The 26,420-nt window shown below is 43.5% G+C and overlaps 1 protein-coding gene across 2 annotated transcripts in view; it reads left to right on the top strand.

Moving 5' to 3' along the window:
* Positions 1-26,420, top strand: part of LOC144057714 (CUB and sushi domain-containing protein 3-like) — a 566,138-nt gene that overhangs the window by 419,380 nt on the left and 120,338 nt on the right. For both annotated transcript variants that reach the window (XM_077575584.1, XM_077575583.1), the window contains exons 55-56: positions 7,736-7,921; positions 9,118-9,291. In XM_077575584.1, the coding sequence (XP_077431710.1) occupies positions 7,736-7,921; positions 9,118-9,291 (360 nt within the window). The remainder of the gene's footprint in view (positions 1-7,735; positions 7,922-9,117; positions 9,292-26,420) is intronic.

Raw genomic sequence — 26,420 nt, 5'->3', positions numbered from 1 at the left:
AATTAGTGGGCCATAGTGGCCGTGCCCACCCACCAAGAGCTAAAGGCACAGAGCTCTAAAAATAATAAATGCATTTTTTTCCCCAATAAAATTACAAAACAAAAATTACAATGAAGTTGGGAAATTGTGTAAATAAAAACAGAATTCAATGATTTTCAAAACCTTTTCAAGCTACAGTATATTCAATTTAAGAAGAGGGACCGGAGGGTATGTTCCAACGATAGAGAGATCACACTCCTCAGCCTCCCTGGTAAGGTCTATTCAAGAGTGCTGAAGAGGAAGGTCCGTCGGGAAGTCGAATCTCGGATTCAGGAGGAGCAGTGTGGTTTTCATCTCGGCCGTGGAACAGAGGACAAGCTCTACTCTCTGGGCAGGATCTTCGAGGGTGCATGGGAGTTCGCTCAACCAGTCAACATGTGCTTTGTGGACTTGGAGAAGGCGTTTGACCGTGTCCCTCGGGGAGTCCTGTAGGGGGTGCTTCGGCAGTACGGGGTACCAAGCCCCCTGATACGGGCTGTTCGGTCCCTGTACGAACGATGTCAGAGTTTGGTCTGCATTGCCGGCAGTAAATAATATTTGTTTCCAGTGAGGGTTGGACTCCGCAAAAGTTGCCCTTTGTCACCGATTCTGTTCATAACTTTTATGGACAGAATTTCTAGTTGAGAGGGTTTGGTTTGGTGGCCTAAACATTGCATCTCTACTTTTAGCAGATCATGTGGTGCTGTTGGCTTCTTCAAGCTGTGCTCTTCAACTCTCACTAGAGCGATTCACAGCCAAGTGTGAAGGGGTTGGGATGAAAAAGCACCTCCAAATCCGAGAGCATGGTCCTCAGTCGGAAAAGGGTGGCGTGCCCTCTCCGGGTCGGGAAATGAGATCCTGCCCCTAGTAGAGGAGTTCGAGTATCTTGGGATTTTGTTCACAAATGAGGGTAGGTTGGAGCGGGAGGCAGATCGGTGCAGCGTCTGCAGTAATGTGGACTCTGTATTGGTCCGTTGTGGTGAAGAAGGAGCTCAGTCGAAAGGCAAAGCTCCCGATTTATCGGCCGATCTACGTTCCTACCCTCACCTATAGTCACGAGCTGTGGGTCGTGACCGAAAGAACAAGATCCCGGATACAAGTGGCCGAAATGAGTTTCCTCCGCAGGGTGTCCGGGCTCTCCCTTAGAGATAGGGTGAGAAGCTCAGTCATCCGGGAGGGACTCAGTGTCGAGCCACTACTCCTCCGCGTTGAGAGGAACCAGTTGAGGTGGCTCGGGCATCTGGTTCGGATGCATCCTGGACACCTTCCTGGAGAGGCGTTCCGGGCATGTCTTACCGGCGGGAGGCTCCGGTTGATCCAGGACACACTGGAGGCACTATGTCTCTCGGCTGGCCTGGGAACCCCAGGTTGAAGTTTCTGGGGAGAGGGAAGTCTAGGCTTCCCTGCTGCCTCCGCAACCCGACTCCGGATAAGCGGTAGATGATGGAGGAATGGATGGATTTTCAACCTACAGTATATTCAATTGAATACATTAAAAATAGAAGATATTTAATGTTCAAACTGATGACGTTTTTTTTGTTTGTTTTTGCAAACATTCTCTCACTTTTTTGGGGTGAATTTGGTGGCTGCAGCACCTTCCAAACAAGCTGAGGTAGGAGCAACAAAAGACTGGGAATTATGATGAATGCTCAAAAAACACTTGTTTGGAACATTCCACAGGTGAAGAGACTATTTGGAATCAGGTGAGAGTCATAATAAAAAGAGCATTCCCCAAAGGCTCAGTTGTTTAAGCAAGGATAGGGCGAGGCTCACCACTTTGTGTACAACTGTGGGAGCTAGTAGTCCAACTGTTTATGAACGTTTCTCAACATAAAATTGCAAGGAAATCAGGGAGTTTATCATCTCTGCTCCATTATGTCCTCAAAGGATTCAGAGAACCTGAGGAAAACTCCCCACATAAGCAGCTAAAAGATATTGCACCGTGAGTCCAAGTTAAAACTCTTAACATGTGAAGTGAAAACATTACATCAATAACACACATGCCCTTTTTGCGTCCGAGCTAATCTGAGATGGATTGACGCAAAATGGAAAAGTGTGCCATGGTTTGACAAGCCCACAATTCAAAGTGTTTTTTTTCTAAATCATGAATGTTGTGTTCTCCAGGTCAAATAGGAAATGGGCCATCCGGATTATCAGCGAAAACTTAAAAGGCCACCGTCTTGTGACCATGGAATGGCTAACTTAACAAATAGTAGTATGATTTTGTTTGATCGATTCCCAGTCTATCTGCAACAGCCTTACTGATAATAATGTTAAGAGTGCAAGCTTATGTGATGAATACAGGGTGATTAAAAAATAATTCACCAAAATCATCACTCAATATCTAAAAAATGACAAACAATAGAAAACTCTAGCTTGGACAGATCTGTTAGACATGCCTTCAAGTATTTATTTCATGTTTTACAAGTGCTCAATGTGGCCATCACCGGCAGCATGGACAACATTAACCCATTAAGGCCTAAAACAGCTGGCAAAACATGCCTCTAAAACCTATGGGTGACTTTAGAATCACCCACGAAAACCTGAAGTTTTTTCTGGAAAATCAACAATATTGTTAATGCCTATACTAAATGAGACTAAGTGCAATTTTTGCAGAAATTGCGTGGGAATGCTGATAGCTGAATGCTAAGTTGAATGCCTATGAAGGAAATTAAAAGAAAATAACTAAATTAAAATAATTATGTGGAAATTACAAAGTATTAATTGTAGTTGAAAGATAAATTAATAAAAATAACACCTGAAGTGCAAAGGGGGGGTTTGAACCATCGCCTCCTGTTCACTTGTCAAAACTCCGCTTCTCTAGCTGAAGAGTTGTCCAAGTGGGGTTTGAACCGAGGTCTTCCGGCATGGTAGGCAATTGCTCAAACCACTGTGTCATTGCTGCTGTAGAAGAATCTGTGACATTGTATATAATTGTAGTGAATACGTCAGTACGTACTACGCTTGCGTTGAATTAGTGTCGAACTGTAGGCAATGTGAACTACATGTTTTCGTTTCCAAATGATGTGCCAATTTAATTTACTCACAGTAACGCATAGTAGTGCATAATTTCGTTTGTACACATGTATTTGAATCTTCTTATTTGTGTACATATCTTATAGTCAAGCCATTTACCTAATGCCTATGATGTATTATTATTATTATAGGGATTAAGGATATTTATGAATGAATGAATGATATTTGCATCTGTGTGGGCGGGGCACTCTATATATGCACATCCACGTTAAGCTGTCTTAATGTCGAATGTCAGGACCGGGACGCCTCGACGGTTTACGGCCTACTATTATTCACGCTATTAACTAACACTAACCGAGCACAGATACTGCTACTATGTGGACAAATATGTGAGGCAGTGTGTGAGTGTGTTGATGTGTGCGTGTGAGCAATAAACGACAGTTGAGTTGTATCCGCCGTGCCTGTCCTGTCTACCCTTTCAGAGGGAGTTAGTTAAACTAAAAGTGAGTTAATTAAAAAACTTGACAATTAGAATTTTGAATATAGAATTGAGTAAAAACTTAATAATGACAAACAACATCCAAAGTAATGGATGTGAAATAATTTGACAATGATTAGTATTCAGTATTGCTTTTGTACTAAAGAGTTGTCCAAGCGGAAATTGAACCCAGTGGCATGGAATTACTCAAACTGTGACATTTTATATAATTGTAGTGTATATGTCAGTATATATTGAAAGCCTGTGTTGAATTTTTATTTTGAATATAGAATGGAATAAAAACTTAATAAATACAAATGACATCAAAAGTAATGGATGTGAAATAATTTGACAATGATTCTTATTCAATATTGCATTTGTACTAAAATTACTCAAACCACTGACTTAATTTATCTTTTTCAAAATCATGACTTATGGCATATTTATATTGACAAGAGCTATCTAATGCTGAAAGCTATCGATGCTGAATGGGGACACATTTTTTAAATCATTTTAGTGAAATTATGCATTTCCTGATACTAGGCGATATGGAAAAAAAACCTTCTATCACGATATAGGCTATGTTATATCGCGGTAACGATATATGTTTACGTTTTCTATAAAACAAATTATACAACACACTATGACTGTTTATTTTCTTATTTTATTTTGAAGTGACATTAAATAGATCTGTATCAAAAGAGAAATGCATCCAGTAGGGCTGCTATAAAATAAAATGATCAAGTGCTCACAAAAGAGGCACAGTAACCACTGACATATATATATATATTTTACAAATATATTTATCAATCTAAATAGGGGATGCAAAAAATGTTTCTGACAGAAATTGTTTAAAAATAAAAAAATGATGAGATCTACTGTAATGTTGTTTTGAAAACATTTAATGCAATTTACCAAGTGCACCAATGAGAAGTACCATAGAGATGGTATTGATGATCAGTTGTACAGTATGTATGGAATTGGGCGTGGAAAGTGGGACTTAGAAAAAGCTCAATGTCAGTCCCATTGAAAATGAATGGGGAAAAGTTTATATTTAGCGTTAAATTGTGCAAGTACCGTAAGTAATGTGAAATTAGACTATATACACCCTGGAAGGTGTGCATTTCATCAGCTAAGGCTACGTTCACACTACAGGTCTTAATGCTCAATTCCAATGTTTGGGTTGAAATTAGATTTTTTTGAGTAAGCGTTCACATTACCTATTAATTGCGACCTCAGTCTATCTACTGTGTGGACGTAATACGTCCCCAACGTGACCCGCAGGCGCAGAAGAAGATACAACGTCACTCACAACGCTGTGTTTGCGGAAGTAAATACGTATGGTCCAACATGTCAGGGCCACGGACTTTTATAAGTCCGTCGTCTGGGCAAATTTTTTTACCATCTCATATCTATAGAGGAGTGATGCAGGAGGAGGTAGAAATAATATTTTGTGAAAATGAGGCGAGCCTGTTCAGCGCCTCGTCTCCCTTTTTTTCTCTCTAACGATGACGTCACGTCATTGCCACACGTCATAAATGAGCCGTCTGCATGGCTAAATTACTAATATCACCACCACAAATGGCATCTTCATACTTCAGGTTTCAAGTGGGATTAAATTAAAGTCAAATATAAAGTCACAACTGTTGCTCGAAACAACTTTGCCGATTCACGTACGTCTCCTGAGCCGTGCGGGCCTTGCGGATGCGTCAAGCATACATTAAGCTTAAGGCCACCACCTGCGCGGAGCGCATATTGGACTTTTGATGACGTTGAGGTCGGATATATGCGACCTGTCCGTTCAGACTGCGGTCGCATTTAAAAAATTCAGATACGTATCCGATCTAGGACCACATATGAAAGTGACCCAGGTCGGATATAAAAAAATCTGAATTGAGACGTTCAGACTGACATAAAAAAGACAGATACAGGTCACATTTGGGCAAAAAAAATCTGATCTGGGTCGCATTTGCCTGCAGAGTGAACGTTGCCTAAGAGACCAAGAATTGGTCAAAACAAAACAAAATGCTATATCCACTCTCCCGGCTTTAAAAGTAGAAGAGCGCTAGAGCACTCCAAGCTAATGCTGCATTCACACCAAAAGTGAGAAGGTGGTCTGAGATGATTTCTTCAATTTTTGGAACGAATGCTGCTCATTCATACATTCGCGCACACCCTAGAGGAGGAGGCATGTCGCTTGGTGAACAACTACTACAGTGCACTTTAGCAAGTCAACAAAAAAGAGCACCACTGACTACTTCCACTTCTTTCCTGGGGCTATACAGCCGGAGCACTGTTTTCTGCAGCAGTGTGGTTTTTGAGGTACGTGATTTAGCACTTGCGTTTTTTTTAGATTTCATCCAGCGGTTAGGTTTATTGCGCTAAATAGCTTTGGCATGGATGTTAAACACTATTGCTACCTCGGTACAGTTCAACAGCAATTAAATACACTTACCAGCACTTGTATGCTACTTCCTTGCTCACCATTCAGTCCCGGTTGGCCGTTTTGTTGCGCTCTGGGTGACAACAGACACGACGCTGTGAGTGACATAACCCGTACTCAAAGCCGATTGGCTACCGCCAGGTGAAACGCGAAAAAAAAGTTAACATTTTTTAACTTTGGCGAATATGCGAGTGCAGAATGTGCAGCAGAATGGTAGAAATGCGGTAACGCGATCCCGGCCTATGGGTTAAGACAATATGAGAATTCCTACGTGTGCCTCAGGATGTCGCAGTCAACCGTGTTGGTTGCTGATGTTATTCCATCTTTCATGTCATTGGTATTTGCTGGAAGTGGTGGAACATCAACTTTGTCTTTAGCACACCCCCACAACAAAAAGTCACACATAATGAGGTGTGGAGATCTGGCAGTCCAAACGCAGAGAGAGAGGTCTGTAGCACCTCTACCAATTGAACGGTAGCGGAAGGATTACGAAACCACAGTGAAATAGACATCCAAACAAACTTGGAAAACTCCTCTAGTAAATGATCACTGAATCAATGCATTACATTATTAATGAGATAAAAGATTAAAAAAACACACACAAAAACAGCTGCAATCAACATGGGAACCGCGACATCCTGAGGTGCGTTTGGGAGCAATTTTCAACAGCTTGATGTTGTCCGTGCTGCCGGTGGTGGCCACATTGAATACTTGTAAAACATGAAAAAAAAACTTGAAGTTGAACTTGAACTCTACAACCTGTGTCTAATCTCGAGTCTTCTATTGTTTTTTTTTTCCTTTTTGAAATATTGCATGATGATTTTGGCATATCCTTTGTGAATCACCATGTACTTCAATTAGACAAAATAGACCAAACTACCGATGTGTGGAAGTGAGTCTCAGAGCCACCAGCATAGCCTCAGTCTATTCCAATGGAGTTATAATACCATCTTTTTTAAAATCATTGTTTTCCCATCTTCCCCTTAAACTTTAAGGCTTAGAGGAATGTGAAGAGACTGTTGGTCTCTTTTGTTTTATTTTTTGTCTGTTATACCGTGGTAAACAAAATATTAAACTCTTATCTGTCATTATCTCCTCCCTTCGTCAAAATGTCTTTAAGTACCTATAATTACTCAAACTCAGCCAGCTCTGCAGTGCATTTGTATTATTGATGCAATGTGATGTTGCCCTGAACTTAATTTCACCCTCATTGTCTTTCAATGGTCTCAAAAACCTTGTCAGCAGTGTCATTTTGAAGATTTAGCTTCTCTAAAAAAGGATGCTTGCAAATGTATGGCTATTGATGGTTGCAGTCCTTTGGTTTTCAGGAAAAAGTGTCTGCTGTTCCTATTACTGTCTGTGCTTAAAATAGCCCAGACACAGTCGTCCTCATTTGTAGAAAAAATATATTCCCCAGGTCGTGTCAATTCTATTTTAATTTTGCACGTCAACACGGACGGTCACATGTGTTTAATTCAATGATGCATCAAAAAGACAATGTTGTTATGTTTTACTTTAGGTGATTTAATTTTCTGTGCATATTAATTAAGAATGCAGTTAACATGTTTTAAGATGCTATTACATTTTGTTAATTTAAATCACATACCACAGCGTTATAAAGCAACAGGTTTGCGCACCATATCATGTTACTTATAAAAGCCTACCTGTACCTTGTTTCCATTTTACTTATTTTTATTGTTTTACCTGGTGCCTGAGTGGCATCACAAATTGATCATTTGTTTTTAATTGCTTTACCTGGATAATTAAAGGTTGAATAAATAAAAAGCAACCTACAGCTTTTTCTTTTGGTTTCCGTACAGTGATGAACTGCACAGACCCTGGCATCCCTAGCAATTCCATCCGAGAAAGCAAAATTGAGCACGGCAACTTTACATTTGGCAGTGTGGTGTTCTACGATTGCAACCCTGGATATTTCCTTTTTGGCTCCTCCGTGCTCACCTGCCAACCTGCTGGCCACTGGGACAAACCTCTGCCAGAATGCATCGGTAATCTGTATATTTGTTTTCTTTCTTTCTTTATATTTTTTCTGTTATTTATTCTTTTATATTGTTTGTGTGTTTGTTTTTATTTATTTTGTTATTTTTACTTTTTCTATTTTTTGTTTCTTCATTTTCTTTTGTTTTTCATTTTTCTCTTTATTTTATTTTTCTTTGTTTCTGTCTTGTTTTTCTTCTGCTCATTCCTTTGTTTTTCTTTCTTTCAGTCTTTTGTTGTTCATTGCTTTATTCTTTCTTTTTCTCTCTTTCCTTCGGTTTCTTTTTTCTGTCTTTTAGTTTTTCTTTGTTTCTTTATTTATATTGTTTTTTTCTTTCATTATTGCTTTCTTTCTCGCTCTCTCAACTATCCAGTTTACTGTGTTTATCATTTATTGTCTATCGTGTTCCCAATTGTGAGCAGTGCACATAAATGGTTTGACTGGGATCATTTTCTGGAACCTGTAGCTTATCTGGTATCTAATCAATAGGTTAGAATTTGTGTTCAAAATAAAACAATTTTCTCTGAGAATTAGCCTCTTTAGTTCGAACAACAAACCTATATGAGCTCTGATATATGAGATTTTAATATTGCTCCCAGACACTCAGCTCATCGTGCAGTGTCTCGGCGGTGCACAGTGCTTGGATAAAATACATTTCTACACACAAAACTGTGTATGATAACTGTGTTATCATAGGAAAATGCAAGAGATACACAAGAATTAACTTTGAATTTAACTGTGGTAATTAACACAAACTCAAGAATGCAAAATGTACAGTACATCCTTTCAGTATACATTTTATCATGCATTTCTCTACATATGTGGTGGACAGCACATTTTCAGGTAATTTGATGCCACTTGGCCCTTTTTGACACCAACTATAGTTTTTATAAGAAAAAATATGAACATATTAAACACTCAAACTGACTTATGTTCTTCACACAAATAAATGATGCTAGTGGAAATGCTGATGAACAGCTATTTATCCAGTGCACCCGGGTGGGACCAAATAAAGGAACAGTATTTATTTTTATTTTTTTTGCAATCCGTCGGGCGTTTTAGAAGCATAAAGTACTGTCACCAACGCAAGTGGCTGTATGGACGGTCATTTCATGTAGGGTACTGAGCCATGCAATAGAAAGTCCTCCATCAATTTGTTCTTTCATTGATAGTTTTATTTTTGACTGCTCACTCTATATCATGCAGAGGTGGACTGCGGACACCCAGGTAGTCCTCCACACGGTGTGATGATTGGAGAGAAGTTCACCTTTGGCTCTACAGTGCGATATTATTGCTCTGAAGACCACCAGCTCATAGGCGTCTCATCACTCACTTGTCAGTTCAATGGCCATTGGAGTGGACCACTGCCTCACTGCTCAGGTACACACACACACACACACACACACACACACACACACACACACACACACACAATCAAATTGAATTGCATAAGCAAGAATATTTGTGCATATTAACGAGATATAACTTTATTTATTCTCAACATCTTCTGACATTGGCAATGTTATTACAACCATCACCCTCTTCACAGCATTTAAAAAGTTTTTATTTTTTTTAAATAAACAGTTTGCTGAGGACAGGTCAATGTTGTCAAAATCTTTAAGAAACCCTGCGCGATTAATTTATGGGGGAGAAAAGCGCACACAAGTGTGCACCCCTCACTGGAAACAAATTCAATTTACTGCGACTTAATGCGGACCAAACTCTGACAAACAGCCCGTATCAGGAGGCTTGGTACGCTGTAGTACCGAAGCACCCCCCACAGGACTCCCCGAGGGACACGGTCAAACACCTTCTCACAAAGCACATGTGGACTGGTTGGGCAAACTCCCATGCACCCTCGAGGACCCTGCCGAGGGTGTAAAGATAGTCCACTGTTCCATGGCTGGGACAAAAACCACACTGCTCCACCTGAATCCGAGATTCGACTTCCCGACGGACCCTCCTCTCCAGCACCCCTGAATAGACCTGACCAGGGAGGCTGAGGAGTGTGATCCCTCTATAGTTGGAACACACCCTCCGGTCCCCTTTCTTAAAAAGGGGGACTACCACCCTGGTCTGCCAATCCACAGGCACTGTCCCCGATGTCCACACAATATTGTAGAGGCATGTAGACCACGACAGCCCCACAACATCCAGAGCCCTTAGGAACTCCGTGCGGATCTCATTCACCTCTGGGGCCCTGCCACCGAGGAGCTTTCTAACCACCTCAGTGACTTCGGCTCCAGAGATAGGGGAGCCCACCTCAGAGTCCCCAGACCCTGCTTCCTCAAAGAAAAGACGTGTCGGTGGAATTGAGGAGGTCAGCCCACCGATTCACAACGTCCCGAGTCAAGGTCAGCAGCACCCCATCTCCACTATACACAGTGTTAATGGCACACTGCTTTCCTCTCCTGAAACGCCGTTCAGGAGGAAAAAAAAGTCGTAAATCGTTTTCATTGGCCTGACCTAACTCCTCCCATGTCCGGGTTTTTGCCTCAGCGACCGCCTAAGCTGCATTCCAGCTTGGCCAGCCTTTACCTGTCAGCAGTCTATGGAGTCCCACTGGCCAAAAAGGCCCAGTAGGACTCCTTTTTCAGCTTGACGGCATCCCTTAACGCTGGTGTCCACCAGCGGGTTCGGTAATTGCCGCCACAACAGGGACCAACCACCTTAAGGCCACAGCTGCGACTCAACAATGGAGGCGCAGAACATGGTCCACTCTGACTCAATGTCCCCTGCCTCCCTCGGGATAAGGGAGAAGTTCTACCGGAGGTGGGTGTTGAAACTCTTTCTGACAGGGGATTCTGCTAGACGTTCCCAGCAGACCCTCACAATACGTTTGGGTCTGCCACGTCGGACCAGCATCTTACTCCGCCATCGGAGCCATCAGTTGACAGCTCCGCCCCTCTCTTCACCCGAGTGTCCAACACATGTGGTCACAAATCTGATGACACAACTACATAGTCGATCATTGAACTGCGGCCTAGGGTGTCCTGGTGCCAAGTGCACATATGGACACCCTTGTGTTTGAACAGGTTGTTCATTATGGTCAGTCCGTAGCGAGCACAGAAGTCAAATAACAAAACACCGCTCGGGTTCTGATCGGGCGGGCTGTTCCTCCCAATCACGCCCCTCCAGGTCTCACTGTCATAACCCATGTGTGCGTTGAAGTCCCCCAGCAGAACGAGGGAGTCCACAGGGGGAGCTCTCTCCAACCCACCCTCCAAGGACTCCAGAAAGGGTGGGTACTTTGAGCTGCTGTCCGGTGCATAAGCACAAACAACAGTCAGGACCCGTCACCCCACCCAAAGGCGGAGGTAGCTACCCTTTCGTTCACCGGTGTAAACTCCAACGTACAGGCGCCTAGTCGGGGGGCAATGAGTATGCCCACACCTGCTCTGCCCCCCCCCCACCGTGAGAGGATTGGTACCAGAACCCAAGCTGTGTGTAGAGGCGAGTATGACTATATCTAGTCGGAACTTCTCAGCCTGGCACACCATTCCATGTCCCCAGAGCGCCAAGGCACCCGCCTTTAACTGCCATCCAACTCACTGCGCACCTGACCCCTTTGGCCCCTCCCACAGGTGGTGAGCCCATGAGAATGGGGAGCCACGTTGCCTTTTCGGGCTGTGCCTCATGAGTATAGGCCCAGCAACCAGACGCTCCCCTTCGAGCCCCACCTCCAAGCCTGGCTCCAGAGGGTGGCCCGAGTGACCCGCGTACGGGCAAGGGAAACCACAATCCAAAATTTACATTCATCATAGGGCTCTTTTGAGCCATGCTTTGTCTGGTCCCTCACCTAGGACCTTTTTGACCCTGCCAGGGGCATGAAGTCCCAGACAACATAGCTCCTAGGCTTATTGGGACACGCAAACCCCTCCCCCACGATAAGGTGATGACTCACGGAGGAGCTCTCTCTCTCTTTCTACAATGAGAGAGAGAGAGAGCTCCTCCGTGAGTCATCACCTTATCGTGGGGGAGAAGTTTGCGTGTCCCAATGAGCCTAGGAGCTCTCTCTCTCTCTTTCTATAATGAGAGAGAGAGAGAGCTCCTCCGTTAGCCATCACCTTATCTCTCTTTCTCATTGTAGAAATTGTAAGTCTCTCTGGCGGCTCTCTCTCTTTCTCTATCTCTGTCTTTCATCGTAGAAATTGTAAGTCCCTCTGGCAGCTCTCTCTCTCTCTGTCTCTCTCTCTCACCGTATAAATTGTAAGTCCCTCTGGCACCTCTCTCTTTCTCTCTCTCTCTCTCAACACGGGAATGTGCCTAGTGTGTCTAGTAGAAAACTAGCGAGTTTCCATTGCGTTGTTTTTTGTTTTTTAGGGCGCCCTCACATAGACTGCACCCTGGGCGGTCGCCCACATTGCCCATAGCAAAAAGTGGATGTGGTTGTGTCTGGCCTCTGTGATTGGGTAAATGTATTGTACGTAGGTGGTGCTCTCAACAGAATGCATGAATGGCTAGGTGGGTGTGATAATCAGTGGTTCTTTATTTTGACATGATTACACTGACATTAACAGCTGTTTGTTGCTGAATTAAAGTAACACTACAATTCAATAAATAAAATAATACTTCATAGATCAGTGGTCCCCAACCACTGGGCCGCGGACCGTTACTGGGCCATGGGCCACTTTGGACCGGGCTGTGGCGAGCCACACAGTTGAAAGAATTAAAATACTTACTGTACTTCTTAATTGATTAGCCGAAGCTGAACAATATTTTAATTTGAAAAGTTACTGGATTTGTGGTTACAACTGACCCTTGACGCATGCCAAGATGCTAATTATCTTGGTCGCGTAGCACTGATGCTAAATTGACAAATTAGCAAAATAAGGAAAAAAGACGTATTTGGAAAGTTTCTTTGCCAAGTGGAAAAGGCCCAGTGATGAGACAACACAAGAGCCTATACCAAGAAGAAAAAGAAAAGTGCATGGACTTACGGTGACAGGTGATTCCCACGCATAAGGTCTGCTCTGCGGCGAGCAGCCCTTGATTTAGTGTTATGGCAAGTGAGTTATTCATTGACTTTACGTATATATGTTCTGTGGTGCCTAGTTATGTTGGCAGATTTAAGGAGGGTGCTGCTAATATAGTTACATAAAAATGTGGCTTTGCATTTCTTGTTGTATTTACAATATACCCCAGTTATGTGTTTTTTGTTGTCATTCATGATATCATAGTGACCATATTAAAGCGTTGATATACTTATGGTGTTTGTACTGCTAGTACTTGTACTTACAAATACACAGTGGAGTCACATTTGTTGTAGCCTTTTATCAATTAATGGTGTTACATCATACTAGGATTTCCTGGTTCATCCTGTAAAAATTGTAGATTAAGTTGATGTTGATGCCTAATAGCTCAACTTTATCTGACTACTGCATCTCCCAAAAGCTTTCTGTGCCTTTTAGATGTTCACTGGTAAACTAAAGGTGGGCCTTAAAATTGATTTCTACTACAGGTTTGCTTAATATCAATGGCAAGTTGAGTTCTTGAGCATTGTTAATTGTTTCAGTGTTTCCGCTATGAATTTTGTCAACAGCAGCGCTCGACAGCGGTCGCCGGGGCTGGGGCATTGGAGGAGGTATGTAGCCTATAAAGCGCACCGCATCAATGGCGCATGCTTGCTAAAACAAACCGTAGCTTGCATGCTAAAACATATGGTAGCATGCATGCAAGAGCAGCACAACAGGAACAAAACAGTGAGTTCGGTTGAACTCGTGTTATTTTTTGATCAGTCTTCATCCACAAATCCATAAAAGTCCTCATCTTCTGTATCCGAATTGAACAGTTGAGCAATTTCTCAATCAAATAGGCCAGGTCATCATTATCAGAGTCACTCTTGTTGCCGTGCGGCTGTTTAGCAATGATGCCGACTTTCGCGAAAGTTCGAACAACAGTGCAAGCAGACACTTTCGCCCAGGCGTCCACAATCTATTCACATTCTGGCACACTCACCCGACGCTGCCTCCCAGTTTGGTGAAAGTGTGTTCGCTCTCATCCAGCACACAAATGCTGCTTGTAACTTCAATTTAAACGCCTACTTTACGCCAATGTCTAGCAGTTGGAGTTCCTTCATTAATCCTCCTGGAATGATGACAAACTGAATTTGTTTTCTTGCTTCCTCCACCAATGTAGAATTCTCTCGCGCCTCCATGTACGTGTAACTGATAGGTTGCAGTTTAAATTGTGCCTTGTAAGCATGTGTCTTCGCTGTTACCATTTTCCGGATTCCTTGGCCAAACCGACAGTATTTTTTTATCCGTTCCTGCTCTGTCTCGCGGCTGGAGTACGGGTCGTCTCCGCGTATAGCAACCGCCGCACAACGCCAAAAAGGTGGGATCCAAACGGGGTAGACAAAATGGACTGCAGGAGGTCACACTGCAGTCTGGTGTTTTATTTTATCTCTCTTTTTATTCACTTTCTTGTTTCATCTCCACATTCGAGTTCATACAGCCTCAACTCTCTTCCCTTCTTCCTCCCTGCTTACGCACTCCAAATTCCCACAGCATACACAGCCATTCACAGTGGCTGGAGAAAGCAGCCAACCAGGAACGAGCGTGAAACCTGCCCACCAATCGTTGGCACAGCAAAATTTGCCCCGTTGCTTGGCTGGAAGGATAACGTCTCAGGAACTCTGCGCACACAAAAGGCGCACTTTTTTTTGTTTGTTTTGCTGGCTCGAAGGAGCGGCAGGTCGGATTTAGGAGGGGCGGAGTTTAGTTGTGTACAGCTGTGTGACACATTCACACCATCTGTGGGAGCTATAATTCTGGCAGACTTGTAGGGAATCAAATACTTATTCCACTCAATTTAATTTTACAATTTTTATACATTAGTGTCTTTTTTTCCTCATTTTTGTTTTCATCTTTAACTGATATTTTGTCCATTAATATCAACATTAAACCATGGTAAAAGTGGAGAATGTTAATTTGTTGATAAGTAAGCAAATTTACTGTACATATTTAGCATATCTTCCATTGTGATAAAAGCATTAGAGTAAACAATAACAACTGACAATTATAGTTGGAGTCCTGGGGCCGTAACTATTGTATTTTACTGCCACTTTATAGTGTCTACATCTTATTACAAATAGTCATAATAGAACCTAAACTATCTGCAAGGGTATTGAGTGAGAAAGGTTAGAATATGTAATCGACCGTCACCACAGAGGTGAGCCAGCTATGGTCTAAAGACATTTGGATAATGCCTATGTGTAAAGTTCAGACAAATTTCAGAATGAGATTGTTAGCAGCTGACTGAGCACATTTACTGGCCTCAAACTATTCCCCTATGGAGCTCTTACCGATTTTTTAAAACAGCACCTTTGTGCCAAAATAATGGGCCATTACTATCCACCACTTCTCAATGGACTAAAAACATTTCAGCATTCCCAATTTAGAAACAACGCAATAGTGGACTATTTGATGTGCCTGTAGAAAGAAAAAAATGTGAAAATAACAGAAAAAGAATGCTTGTTCCATGAGCTCATTGTGGAAAAGTTGTTTCTTGCAGCAAATAATTACACAGGTGGACATCATCTTTGACTTTATCTAAAAGCAGGAAAATAAAACATTTTTTGATGCTCCCCTTTTTCCTCCTGTGCTCTTCCCTGTCATCACCATTAAGCTCTTCTGCGCGTTTAAGTGGATTCTCATTCTCTTGAATGCTCAATTGTTTGAATTGATTGAAAGAAATAAATATTTTTGGAATTAATTAATGAAGCGAATATTAATGCAATTTTAGATGGGAAAACAGAAAGGAACACTACGGTTTATTAAGAATTACAAAAGCAAACGCATACGACATCATTGCACAGCGCAGTCGCTTCCTGTTTTTCTTCTTCTTTTAAATGACTGGTGGATCCCAACTCTATGGTGTTGTAACAATGATAGACTCTCAATTTTTTTTCCCTTCCTTTCCTTAAAATTTCACTCTTGGAAATATGCGCTCAGTCAACCTAGGGTGGGGTGAGATGCCTCCATTCTCCCCCTTTAGCCTAAACCAGAGACAGTCCAAAAGAGATTACACTCTTTTGAAGTCAACCAGAGGCCATCTCACCAGAATGTGAATGTTTGTTTGTCACCAGCCAGAACCACGAGTTTATGGCACCGAAGTATTTTATCGGAAAGCATCATCTTCACCCTTGCTGACAGCGCAGACTGGCAGTCTGCAAACTCTTATCAAAGTCATAAAACAACATGGGTCCGTTGGAATCCTGGTCAGTACATCCAGCCTTCTTGGAGGTTACACGTGACCAAAGTGCCTCCAAGTGGATACGATCGGAACTGTCCTCACATGAAACACCTATAATCCACAAAGCAATCTTACACATTTCACATAAGAAATTCATCACATACAAGTGAACTAACGCACAAAACTCACATCATGTTATGCCTATGAAGGAATGTCTGTATTTCAACAGGAATGATGATTGTAAACCCAGAGATTATTTAGTTACTCCGGAAAGAACAAAATTATCTCATGATGCGTTATTAGTTGATATGTGTAACGATAACATGTTTTGCTTGGAAGAACTTGACTTGCCAGCCTGACCAATTGAATTCTTAATTATTAATTCTTTAAATAATTTGGAGTTTAACTCATTCTCTGCCATTGACGGCTATAAACGTCAAAAATTCATTTGAACTATTTCTATTAGTTTAACATTTTTCCACTTTTGTTAAGAATAGTATGAAACCTATAATATTTTATTGTACATTTAGAACAAATATGAAATTTGTGATTAATCGCAAGTTAACTAGTGAAGTCATGCAATTAATTACGATTAAAAACTTTAATTGCCTGACTCCCCCAATTTTTAATAATGTTTTCTTTTCTTTTTTTTATCCATTCACTGTCATTGATGGCTATAAATGTCCGTCCGTCCGTCCGTCTTCTTCCGCTTATCAGGGGTCGGGTCGCGGGGGCAGCAGCTTTAGCAGGGAAGCCCAGACTTCCCTCTCCCCAGCCACTTCAGCCAGCTCATCAGACGGGACCCCAAGGCGTTCCCAGGACAGCCGAGAGACATAGTCTCTCCAGCGTGTCCTGGGTCGTCCCCGGGGCCTCCTGCCGGTAGGACATGCCCGGAACACCTCCCCAGGGAGGCGTCCAGGAGGCATCCGAACCAGATGCCCGAGCCACCTCAACTGGTTCCTCTCAATGTGGAGGAGCAGCGACTCGACGCTGAGTCCCTCTCGGATGACCGAGCTTCTCACCCTATCTCTAAGGGAGAGCTCGGCTACCCTGCGGAGGAAACTCATTTCGGCCGCTTGTATGTATCTTGTTCTTTCGGTCACGACCCACAGCTCGTGACCATAGGTGAGGGCAGGAACGTAGATCGACCGGTAAATCGAGAGCTTTGCCTTTCGGCTCAGCTTCTTCTTCACCACAACGGACCGATACAGCGTCCGCATCACTGCAGACGCTGCACCGATCCGCCTGTCGATCTCCCGCTCTAACCCACCCTCACTCGTGAACAAGACCCCAAGATACTTGAACTCCTCCACTTGGGGCAGGACCTCCTTCCCGACCCGGAGAGGACACTCCACCCTTTTCCGACTGAGGACCATGGTCTCGGATTTGGAGGTGCTGATCCTCATCCCAACCGCTTCAAACTCGGCTGCGAACCGCTCCAGTGAGAGCTGGAGGTCACGGCTTGAAGAAGCCAACAGCACCACATCATCTGCAAAAAGCAGAGATGCAATGCTGAGGCCACCAAACCGGACCCCATCAACGCCTCGGCTACGCCTAGAAATTCTGTCCATAAAAGTTATGAACAGAATCGGTGACAAAGGGCAATCTTGGCGGAGTCCAACCCAGGAAACAAATTCGACTTACTGCCGGCAATGCGGACCAGACTCTGACATCGGTCGTACAGGGACCGAATAGCCCGTATCAGGGGGCTCGGTAACCCATACTCCCGAAGCACCCCCCACAGAACTCCCCGAGGGACACGGTCAAACGCCTTCTCCAAGTCCACAAAGCACATGTGGACTGGTTGGGCGAATTCCCACGCACCCTCGAGGACCCTGCTGAGGGTGTAGAGCTGGTCCACTGTTCCACGGCCGGGACGAAAACCACACTGCTCCTCCTGGATCCGAGATTCGACCTCCCGACGGACCCTCCTCTCCAGCACCCCTGAATAGACCTTACCTGGGAGGCTGAGGAGTGTGATCCCTCTAAAGTTGGAACACACCCTCCGGTCCCCCTTCTTAAAAAGGGGAACCACCACCCCGGTCTGCCAATCCAGAAGCACCATCCCCGATGTCCACGCGATGCTGCAGAGACGTGTCAACCACGACAGCCCCACAACATCCAGAGCCTTTAGGAACTCCGGGCGGATCTCATCCACCCCCGAGGCCCTTCCACCGAGAAGCTTTCCAACCACCTCGGCGACTTCGACCCCAGAGATAGGGGAGCCCACCTCAGAGTCCCCAGATCCTGCTTCCTCAAAGGAAGGCGTGTTGGTGGAATTGAGGAGGTCTTCGAAGTACTCTCCCCACCGGTTCACGACGTCCCAAGTCGAGGTCAACAGCACCCCGTCTCCACTATACACAGTGTTAACGGTGCACTGCTTTCTCTTTTGTCTCTCCTGAGACGCCGGATGGTGGACCAGAATTTCCTCGAAGCCGTCCGGAAGTCATTTTCCATGGCCTCACCGAACTCCTCCCATGTCCGAGTTTTTGCCTCAGCGACCGCCAAAGCCGCATTCCGCTTGGCCAGCCGGTACCCGTCAGCAGCCTCCGGAGTCCCACAGGCCAAAAAGGCCCGATAGGACTCCTTCTTCAGCTTGACGGCATCCCTTACCGCTGGTGTCCACCAGCGGGTTCGAGGATTGCCGCCACGACAGGCACCAACCACCTTACGGCCACAGCTCCGATCGGCCGCCTCAACAATTGAAGCGCGGAACATGGTCCACTCAATGTCCCCCGCCTCCCCCGGGACAATGGAGAAGCTCTGCCGGAGATGGGCATTGAAACTCTTTCTGACAAGGGGTTCTGCCAGACGTTTCCAGCAGACCCTCACAGTACGTTTGGGCCTGCCTGGTCGGACCGGCATCTTACCCCGCCATCGGAGCCAACACACAACCAGGTGGTGTTCAGTTGACAGCTCCGCCCCTCTCTTAACCCGAGTGTCCAACACATACGGCCGCAAGTCCGATGACACGACTACAAAGTCGATCATCGAACTACGGCCTAGGGTGTCCTGGTGCCAGGTGCACATATGGACACTCTTGTGCTTGAACATGGTGTTCGTTATGGACAGTCCGTGGCGAGCACAGAAGTCCAATAACAAAACACCACTCGGGTTTCGATCGGGGGGGCCATTCCTCCCAATCACGCCACTCCAGGTCTCACTGTCATTACCCACGTGAGCGTTGAAGTCCCCCAGTAGAACGAGGGAGTCCCCAGGGGGTGCGCTCTCCAGCACACCCTCCAAGGACTCCAGAAAGGGTGGGTACTCTGAGCTGCTGTTCGGTGCATAAGCACAAACAACAGTCATGACCCGTCCCCCCACCCGAAGGCGGAGGGAGGCTACCCTCTCATTCACCGGGGTAAACCCCAACGTACAGGCGGCTAGCTGGGGGGCAATGAGCATGCCCACACCTGCTCTGCGCCTCTCACCGTGGGCAACTCCAGAGTGGAAGAGGGTCCAGCCCCTCTCGAGAGGATTGGTACCAGAACCCAAGCCGTGTGTGGAGGTGAGTCCGACTATATCTAGTTGGAACTTCTCAGCCTCGCACACCAGCTCGAGCTCCTTCCCTGTCAGAGAGGTGACATTCCATGTCCCCAGAGCTAGCTTCAGTAGCCGGGGGTCAGACCGCCAAGGCCCCCGCCTTTGGCTGCCACCCAACTCACTGCGCACCTGACCCCTTTGGCCCCTTCCACCGGTGCTGAGCCCATGGGAAGGGGGACTCACGTTGCCTTTTCAGGCTCCCCATGGGTATAGGCCCGGCCACCAGACGCTCGCCTTCGAGCCCCACCTCCAGGCCTAGCTCCAGAGGGGGGCCCCGGTGACCCGCGTCCGGGCAAGGGAAACGAAGATCCAAGGTTTGTATTCATCATTGGGGTCGTTTGAGCCATGCTTTGTCTGGTCCCTCACCTAGGACCTGTTTGCCTTGGGTGGCCCTACCAGGGGCATGAAGCCCCGAACAACATAGCTCCCAGGCTCATTGGGACACGCAAACCCCTCCACCACGATAAGGTGATGACTCACGGAGGGGGAAATGTCAAAACTTAATTTTAACTATTCATATAATGGATTTGGGCAGCTGAGACGAGGACCTCCTCGCGTACCGAGAGTACGACTCCGGTTATTAGCTTCATTTTTATCCCTTTTCTTTTCACCGTATGATAGTTAGGTAGGCAGTGTTTTGATTCTGTATGTGTAACCGTAGCGAATAAATGCATGTTGTGTTTTTTTTTTTAAATCTAGTTCAGTCTCAATTGTGCTTGTGTCCAAGTGGATTAGTAATTATTTTATTATTACAAAGAACCACGAACATTGAATGTGGCGACTTCAGATTATGAATAATTAAATTAGGATTTGGATTGTATTCGTTGTGTTTCTCCAAAACTGAAAGTAAACAGAACGTGGTGCACCTAAAGGTGATTGAGAGAATTACAACTTTCTCAAGCGCCGATCAAATTACTAATTTGTCCAAAAGACCCCAACAATTATCACTACAGTTTATACGGTGGCGGAGTCCCCGCTCAATATTCGCAAAAAAAAGAACAGATGGAAACGGGCATTAAGTTGCATGTCCATTTTGCACATTTTCAGTAAATTCACCTACAAAATTTGAAAAAATTGGATGGGATTCCCACTATTGAAAGGCAGGGTATATAATATTGGTAATATCAGCCTTGCTGCTTACGTTTGGAGATTTCATCAGGTTCTCTGAATCCTTTGATGACATTATGGGCCATAGAGGATAAACTCCCTGATTTCCTTGCAATTTTATGTTGTAGAGTTTTCGATGGTTTTTCGTTTTTTAGATATGGCGTAGTGATGTTGCCGTATTATTTTTGAATCACCCTCTATTACTAGTGGAAAGCAAGAAAGCTATAACCAGAAACTCGTGCAAAGTGGAATTACCGAATCAAGATAGTATTAATATAGTATCAATAGTGATGGACACAAATAATAACAGGAACAGACACTGAATGTGACTCCCCCTGTTAGTGTTGTTCTTCTTTTCCTTTTGGCTTTTCCCTTCAGGGGTTGCCACAGCAAATCAGTTGGCTCCATCTAAGCCTGTCCTCTGCATCCTCTGCTCTCACACCAACTACCTTCATGTCCTCTTTAACTACATCTATAAACCTCCTCTTTGGTCTTCTTCTAGACCTTCTGCATGGCATTTGGAAACTCAGCATCCTTCTGCCAATATACTCACTATCTCTCCTCTGGATATGGCCAAACCATCTCAGTCTGGCCTCTCTGACTTTATCTCCAAAGCATGTGCTGTCCCCCTGTGAGTGTTGTTCATGATTTGTATTTCATATACAATAGTGTTAGTGTTGTTCATGGTTTGTATTTCATATACAACAGTGTTGTTTGTGTGTGTGATCAAGAATAAAATACAATTTGAAGTGAGGAAACAAATCTGATTTTTACAATGTATAACGGGAAGGCCAATAGACAGTCTTTATCACAGGGCTCACAATGAAAACATTGCATCCCATATTACCAACATATTTAAGATTGTAAACCTAATCTTTATTTCCTCACAATGTGCGTATCATCCACAGTTTCCCTCCATGTATTCGTTCTTGCGTCTTATTGCTCCCATCGTTCTTCTCGTTTATTTAAATGAGGGGGTTTGAAATGGCTTCTCAAATAATTTGCCTGTTTTGCACTCATCTGTTGCATAGCTGAGTTGAAGGCCTTTAATTTCCTTACAGCGGGTGAACGGACATGAAGTCAAATGCAAAACAAATCCTCCCCCATTCCAATTAGTGAGATTATAGCTGTCACAGTGCATATGTTGCCGGTCTGACTCACCTAAACGAAGGAATCTCATTAAGTCCTGGCAGATGCTTTGGGTCGCACAGCACACACAAATACAAAAATTAACACGCACAGACTGCTTGTATGATGGCACACACTATAATGTATATGTGGCTTTGTAAGTGTACGCTCAGATGGAGAGAGAACTCAAGAGCGCTCTCTTCAGACACACCCTGCTGCAGTATAAATGTAGCAAATGTATTAAGCACACACTCAAAGTTCACCCCTGCCACACGCAGGCTTATCATCTCCAACTGACGTGACAAATCCAGTTGTGTGCTTCTGAGTGCTGTGATGTGCATAAAAGATATTAGCTTTGCGCTGCTAAGCTATGTCAACACATTACACCAGACATGGGCAAACCCCGGCCCGTGGGCCAAATACGGCCCGTTATGTGTTTCAATCCGGCCCGCCGAATTTATCCAATAAGGCTAGAAAAAAATTCTATTCAATTTTTTTTTTTTTTTTTTTTTTTTTTTTTTTTTTTTTGTTCAGCTCAGTGGCCGAGTGGTTAGAGTCTCCGCCCTGAGACTGGGAGGTTGTGGGTTCAATTCCCGGACGGGTCATACCAAAGACTATAAAAATGGGACAGATTGTCACTCTGCTTGACACTCAGCATTAAGGGTTGGAATTGGGAGGTTAGATCACCACATGATTCCCGAGTGCGGCGCTGTTGCTGCTCACCGCTCCCTCGGGGGATGGGTCAAATGCGGAGGACAAATTTCGCCCCACTTAGATGGGTGTGACAATCAGTGGATCTTATCTTATCTTATTGGATTTGGACATTTACAGCAGGAGACGGCACGGTTTTGTGTTGAACACAGCAATAATGTCCTGATAGTCCAGAGAATCGGTCAATTCTTTTTTGAAAGAAAGCAGGGACAAAGAGTTCAGTCTATCAGACAACATTGTGGCACTGTTGCGTGTTTTGATCCTTTTGACAGCTGAAGATAGTCTTTCTACATGTTGTCATGGGTGAGGTGAGGAGCGCGCATGCAGGAGACTGTTGATATTGGTGAATACATCCCCGGGGCGTGCATCGAGCACTTCTATGAGCGTTTCCTCATTGGCTTTTGGCTTCTTTTTGAGCTGCTGCACAAACACCATGTGCTATGCGTCCCCCACGGAGATGAAAAAGTGGTCAGAGACGGATTGGATGTACGCGCTTTGTCCTCAGCGCGTGACAGGCAGCAGCGGCTATCATGCAGCCGCATGTGTCACACGTACTGTGGGCCCGGGTTAAAAATGGGTGGGCAATGGAAAAAAATTATTTAACTTTACGCCTTGAATTGAAATCTATTAATAATAGATGCAGTCACCAGGTTTGACAGATCACAGTGTATGTGCTATTATAATCTATTTACATTTCTCCTCCCACTTTGCCAAATAGTGTGTAAATGCCGCATCTTGCATATTCATTGAGCCAAACGTACTACCTGGATTAGGGCTATTTTATAATAATCATAATAATAATAATAATACATTTCATTTAAAAACAGCACCTTTCAGAACACCCAAGGTCACTTTACAAAGCATAAAAACACAGCAAAAGTTGAGCTAAAACAATAAAAATGAAGCTATTGGAAAAGCTGTTTTAAATATGTGGATTTTGCACATTTGAAAAATGCAGTCCTAAGTGCACACTATAAGTAAATTGGGTTGTACATTTATCTGTGTGTTTTTACTGTGCTATGAGGTCCAAATGCTCCTGGTCCGGCCCATCTGTCAAAATTTCAAACCCATTGTGGCCCGCAAGTCAAAAAGTTTGCCCACCCCTGCATAAGACTATTAGTGCAGCCACTTGCTGGTCTGTAGGCAGAGAGCAAGCAGTCAACACACAGGAAAAATGCACAGGAACAGGATTTTGTAGGCTTTATTTGATTACTTTATTAAGTGTAATCTTTGCGTGTTCAAAATAATTGCATTGAGATCTCATGAAGAAGTTTTCCTTGCAAAGATTTATTAAGAGCTCTTAAGACACAAAAGAAAGCCTACATTTGAAAGCAATGTCCAGCCTCAAGTGTGTACCAAATAGAAAACACCCACTCTTTTTATACATGAAAAAGCTTTCTCTCCCCCTCTCAGGCTGGACAAAGGGTTAGTAATTATAATAAGCAGACATGTGATATACCGACATGTTTACTCCAGCTCCCCTACCAGCCCGGAAATATGATGTAGACAGGTAATGGCATGAGAACTTGACTCCCATACACATACACATTCTTATCTTCATGAGAACTGGAAGGGAGTAAAAAGTTCCAATATATTTCACAACAACATTATCACAGTGTTATTCCTTTAACTATACAGTTATATGGCATCTATATACTTATAAGTAAATTCATAAACAGTAAAAATATAAATTGAAAATGTTAAATGTCAACAATTTCAAAGCCAATAAAGAGCAGATCCTTTGCAAATGCACAGATACACAGACAAGCTCAGCACACCATGGTTGTCACTCTGTATGCCAAACACATTATTGTGCATACTATTGGAAAATCTTTTTATTCATTTCTCTAACTTCATCTGCTGTTTGTCTGTTGAGTATGTCGCTGGCCAAAACCTTGTACCGCTGAAATAGTCACTTTTCAGGAGACCCCAAAATAATCATTTTTGTTCAACCATTAATATTGGATCATCGAAGAGTACAAGCCATTTTCAACACTTAAGATTTGTCAATCTTTTGTAAAAATTACACCCACACGTATAGACTGACGAAAAGTATAGATATTATAATACACTTATATATATTTGAAAAAATATGAATTTGAAAAAAAAAAAGCCTAATTGTGACTTACGAAGTTTCGGCCCGATGCCAGTGATAAACTATTTCTCTCATAGGGGTGAAATAGATTGAGAATAGAGGTTTACTTACTTGAATATTTGTAGTTTAAGAACAAAGGTTGAAGAAATAAGTACTATTCTACATGAAAATGATAGCTATTTCTGAAACAATAGCAGACTCAGAAGTATCAATACAAATGTATAATATATTTAGACTGGACAGCAGGGGCGGACTGACCCACGGGGGTACCGGGGATTTCCCTGGTGGGCCGCCGGTCCGGAGGGCCGGTCACTGGCGGAGCCAGAGGGGAGGCTGGGGTCGTACGTGCCCCTGGTTAAATGAAATTGGACCCCGCAGGCGCCAAATGATTGACATAAAACGGCACCGGCGCAGTGGCGCCGCACGTCTAGCCAATGCAGCCCACTTTTTTTTTTTAAATCAGACACCTACTATTTGCTATGCCCCTCCTGCACAGTAGGTGGCGCTATGTACCACAATGTGTTGTAATCCACCTCAATATGAGTCTGGAGAAGAAGAATATCCCGAGTCCAATCAAGACACTTCAGATCAGTACATCAAGATGACACATTTTTGGCAATGCCATGTTGGTTTCCCCGTGAGATGTGTGACTGTTTAAAATATTTTACATTAGATAGATTGTTTTGAACGGACATCAATAAGTTAAAGTTGTTTTGCACAAGTTAAAATTAAATCCGTGAGCTGAATGACAAACAAACAAACAAACAAAGACAACAGGAAAGGAAACAGAAGTACGGAGCGGCCTTCCAAATTAAAAGCATATATTTCAAAATAAGAGATTTAAACATCACACACAAAACAGCTTGAATAATACATCTTAGCACTTACTCAGTATATATGTCCTAATGTTTTTAGTCTAGAAGTGGGAGGTTTAATAGCAAGATTTAAAAACAATATTATTAAATAATAACATTAGTAAGATTATGTGTTTTAAATAAAGTGCTAGGAATAACATTTTTTTTTCATTGGGTGTGGAAAATTAAACAAGAAAATATGACTTGTTCCTTAAAACAAACAAATTTCAAACAAATTTCATTCATGTTAAACACTGTTAATTGTTTATTCGAATATTGTACATTTTGTCAAACACATTATGGGCAAAAAACTCCTGTGTGCTATAATCTATCCATGCATTTCCTGAACCGCTTACATGTGCTATAATATGTACTTAAATATATTTTAACATTTAGAAACTTGAAATTAATTGTTTATAAAACAAAAGTATTTGGCATAATCTTTGGATACGCATACTAAGTATGCTTGGCCCCTCCCCGGCCCCCCCATTTATAAAAGTCTGGCTTCGCCACTGGGGCCGGTGAGCCGGGCCACCCAAAAAAAAAAAAAAAAAAGAAACAACGCATAGATCGGCACTAGTGGCGTGAGCAGGGATGGACTGGCCATTGGGGATTTCAGAAAAATTCCGTATGCTGCGGTCCGAAATTATATGTGACTCTCAAAGAGCATGTTAATGAATGCATACAGAAAAGCAAAAGCCAACATGAGGTCGGGACTAAAGGCAGAAGATCACTTGTTACGTTGTTCTCCAAGACATATGTCAGCAAAGTCATTGTCGTAATTAGCAGATTAATAAAATAACAGATTTTTAAAGAAGTAAGGGAGGCAGGAATGGTTGCTGTGCAGATTGACACCACACAAGATATTACTTCCA

Source organism: Vanacampus margaritifer, chromosome 9 (genome assembly GCF_051991255.1).
Source record: "Vanacampus margaritifer isolate UIUO_Vmar chromosome 9, RoL_Vmar_1.0, whole genome shotgun sequence".
NCBI lineage: Eukaryota > Metazoa > Chordata > Actinopteri > Syngnathiformes > Syngnathidae > Vanacampus > Vanacampus margaritifer.
The sequence above is the reverse complement of the archived record's forward strand: the minus strand, read 5'-3'. Positions and strand labels throughout refer to the sequence as shown.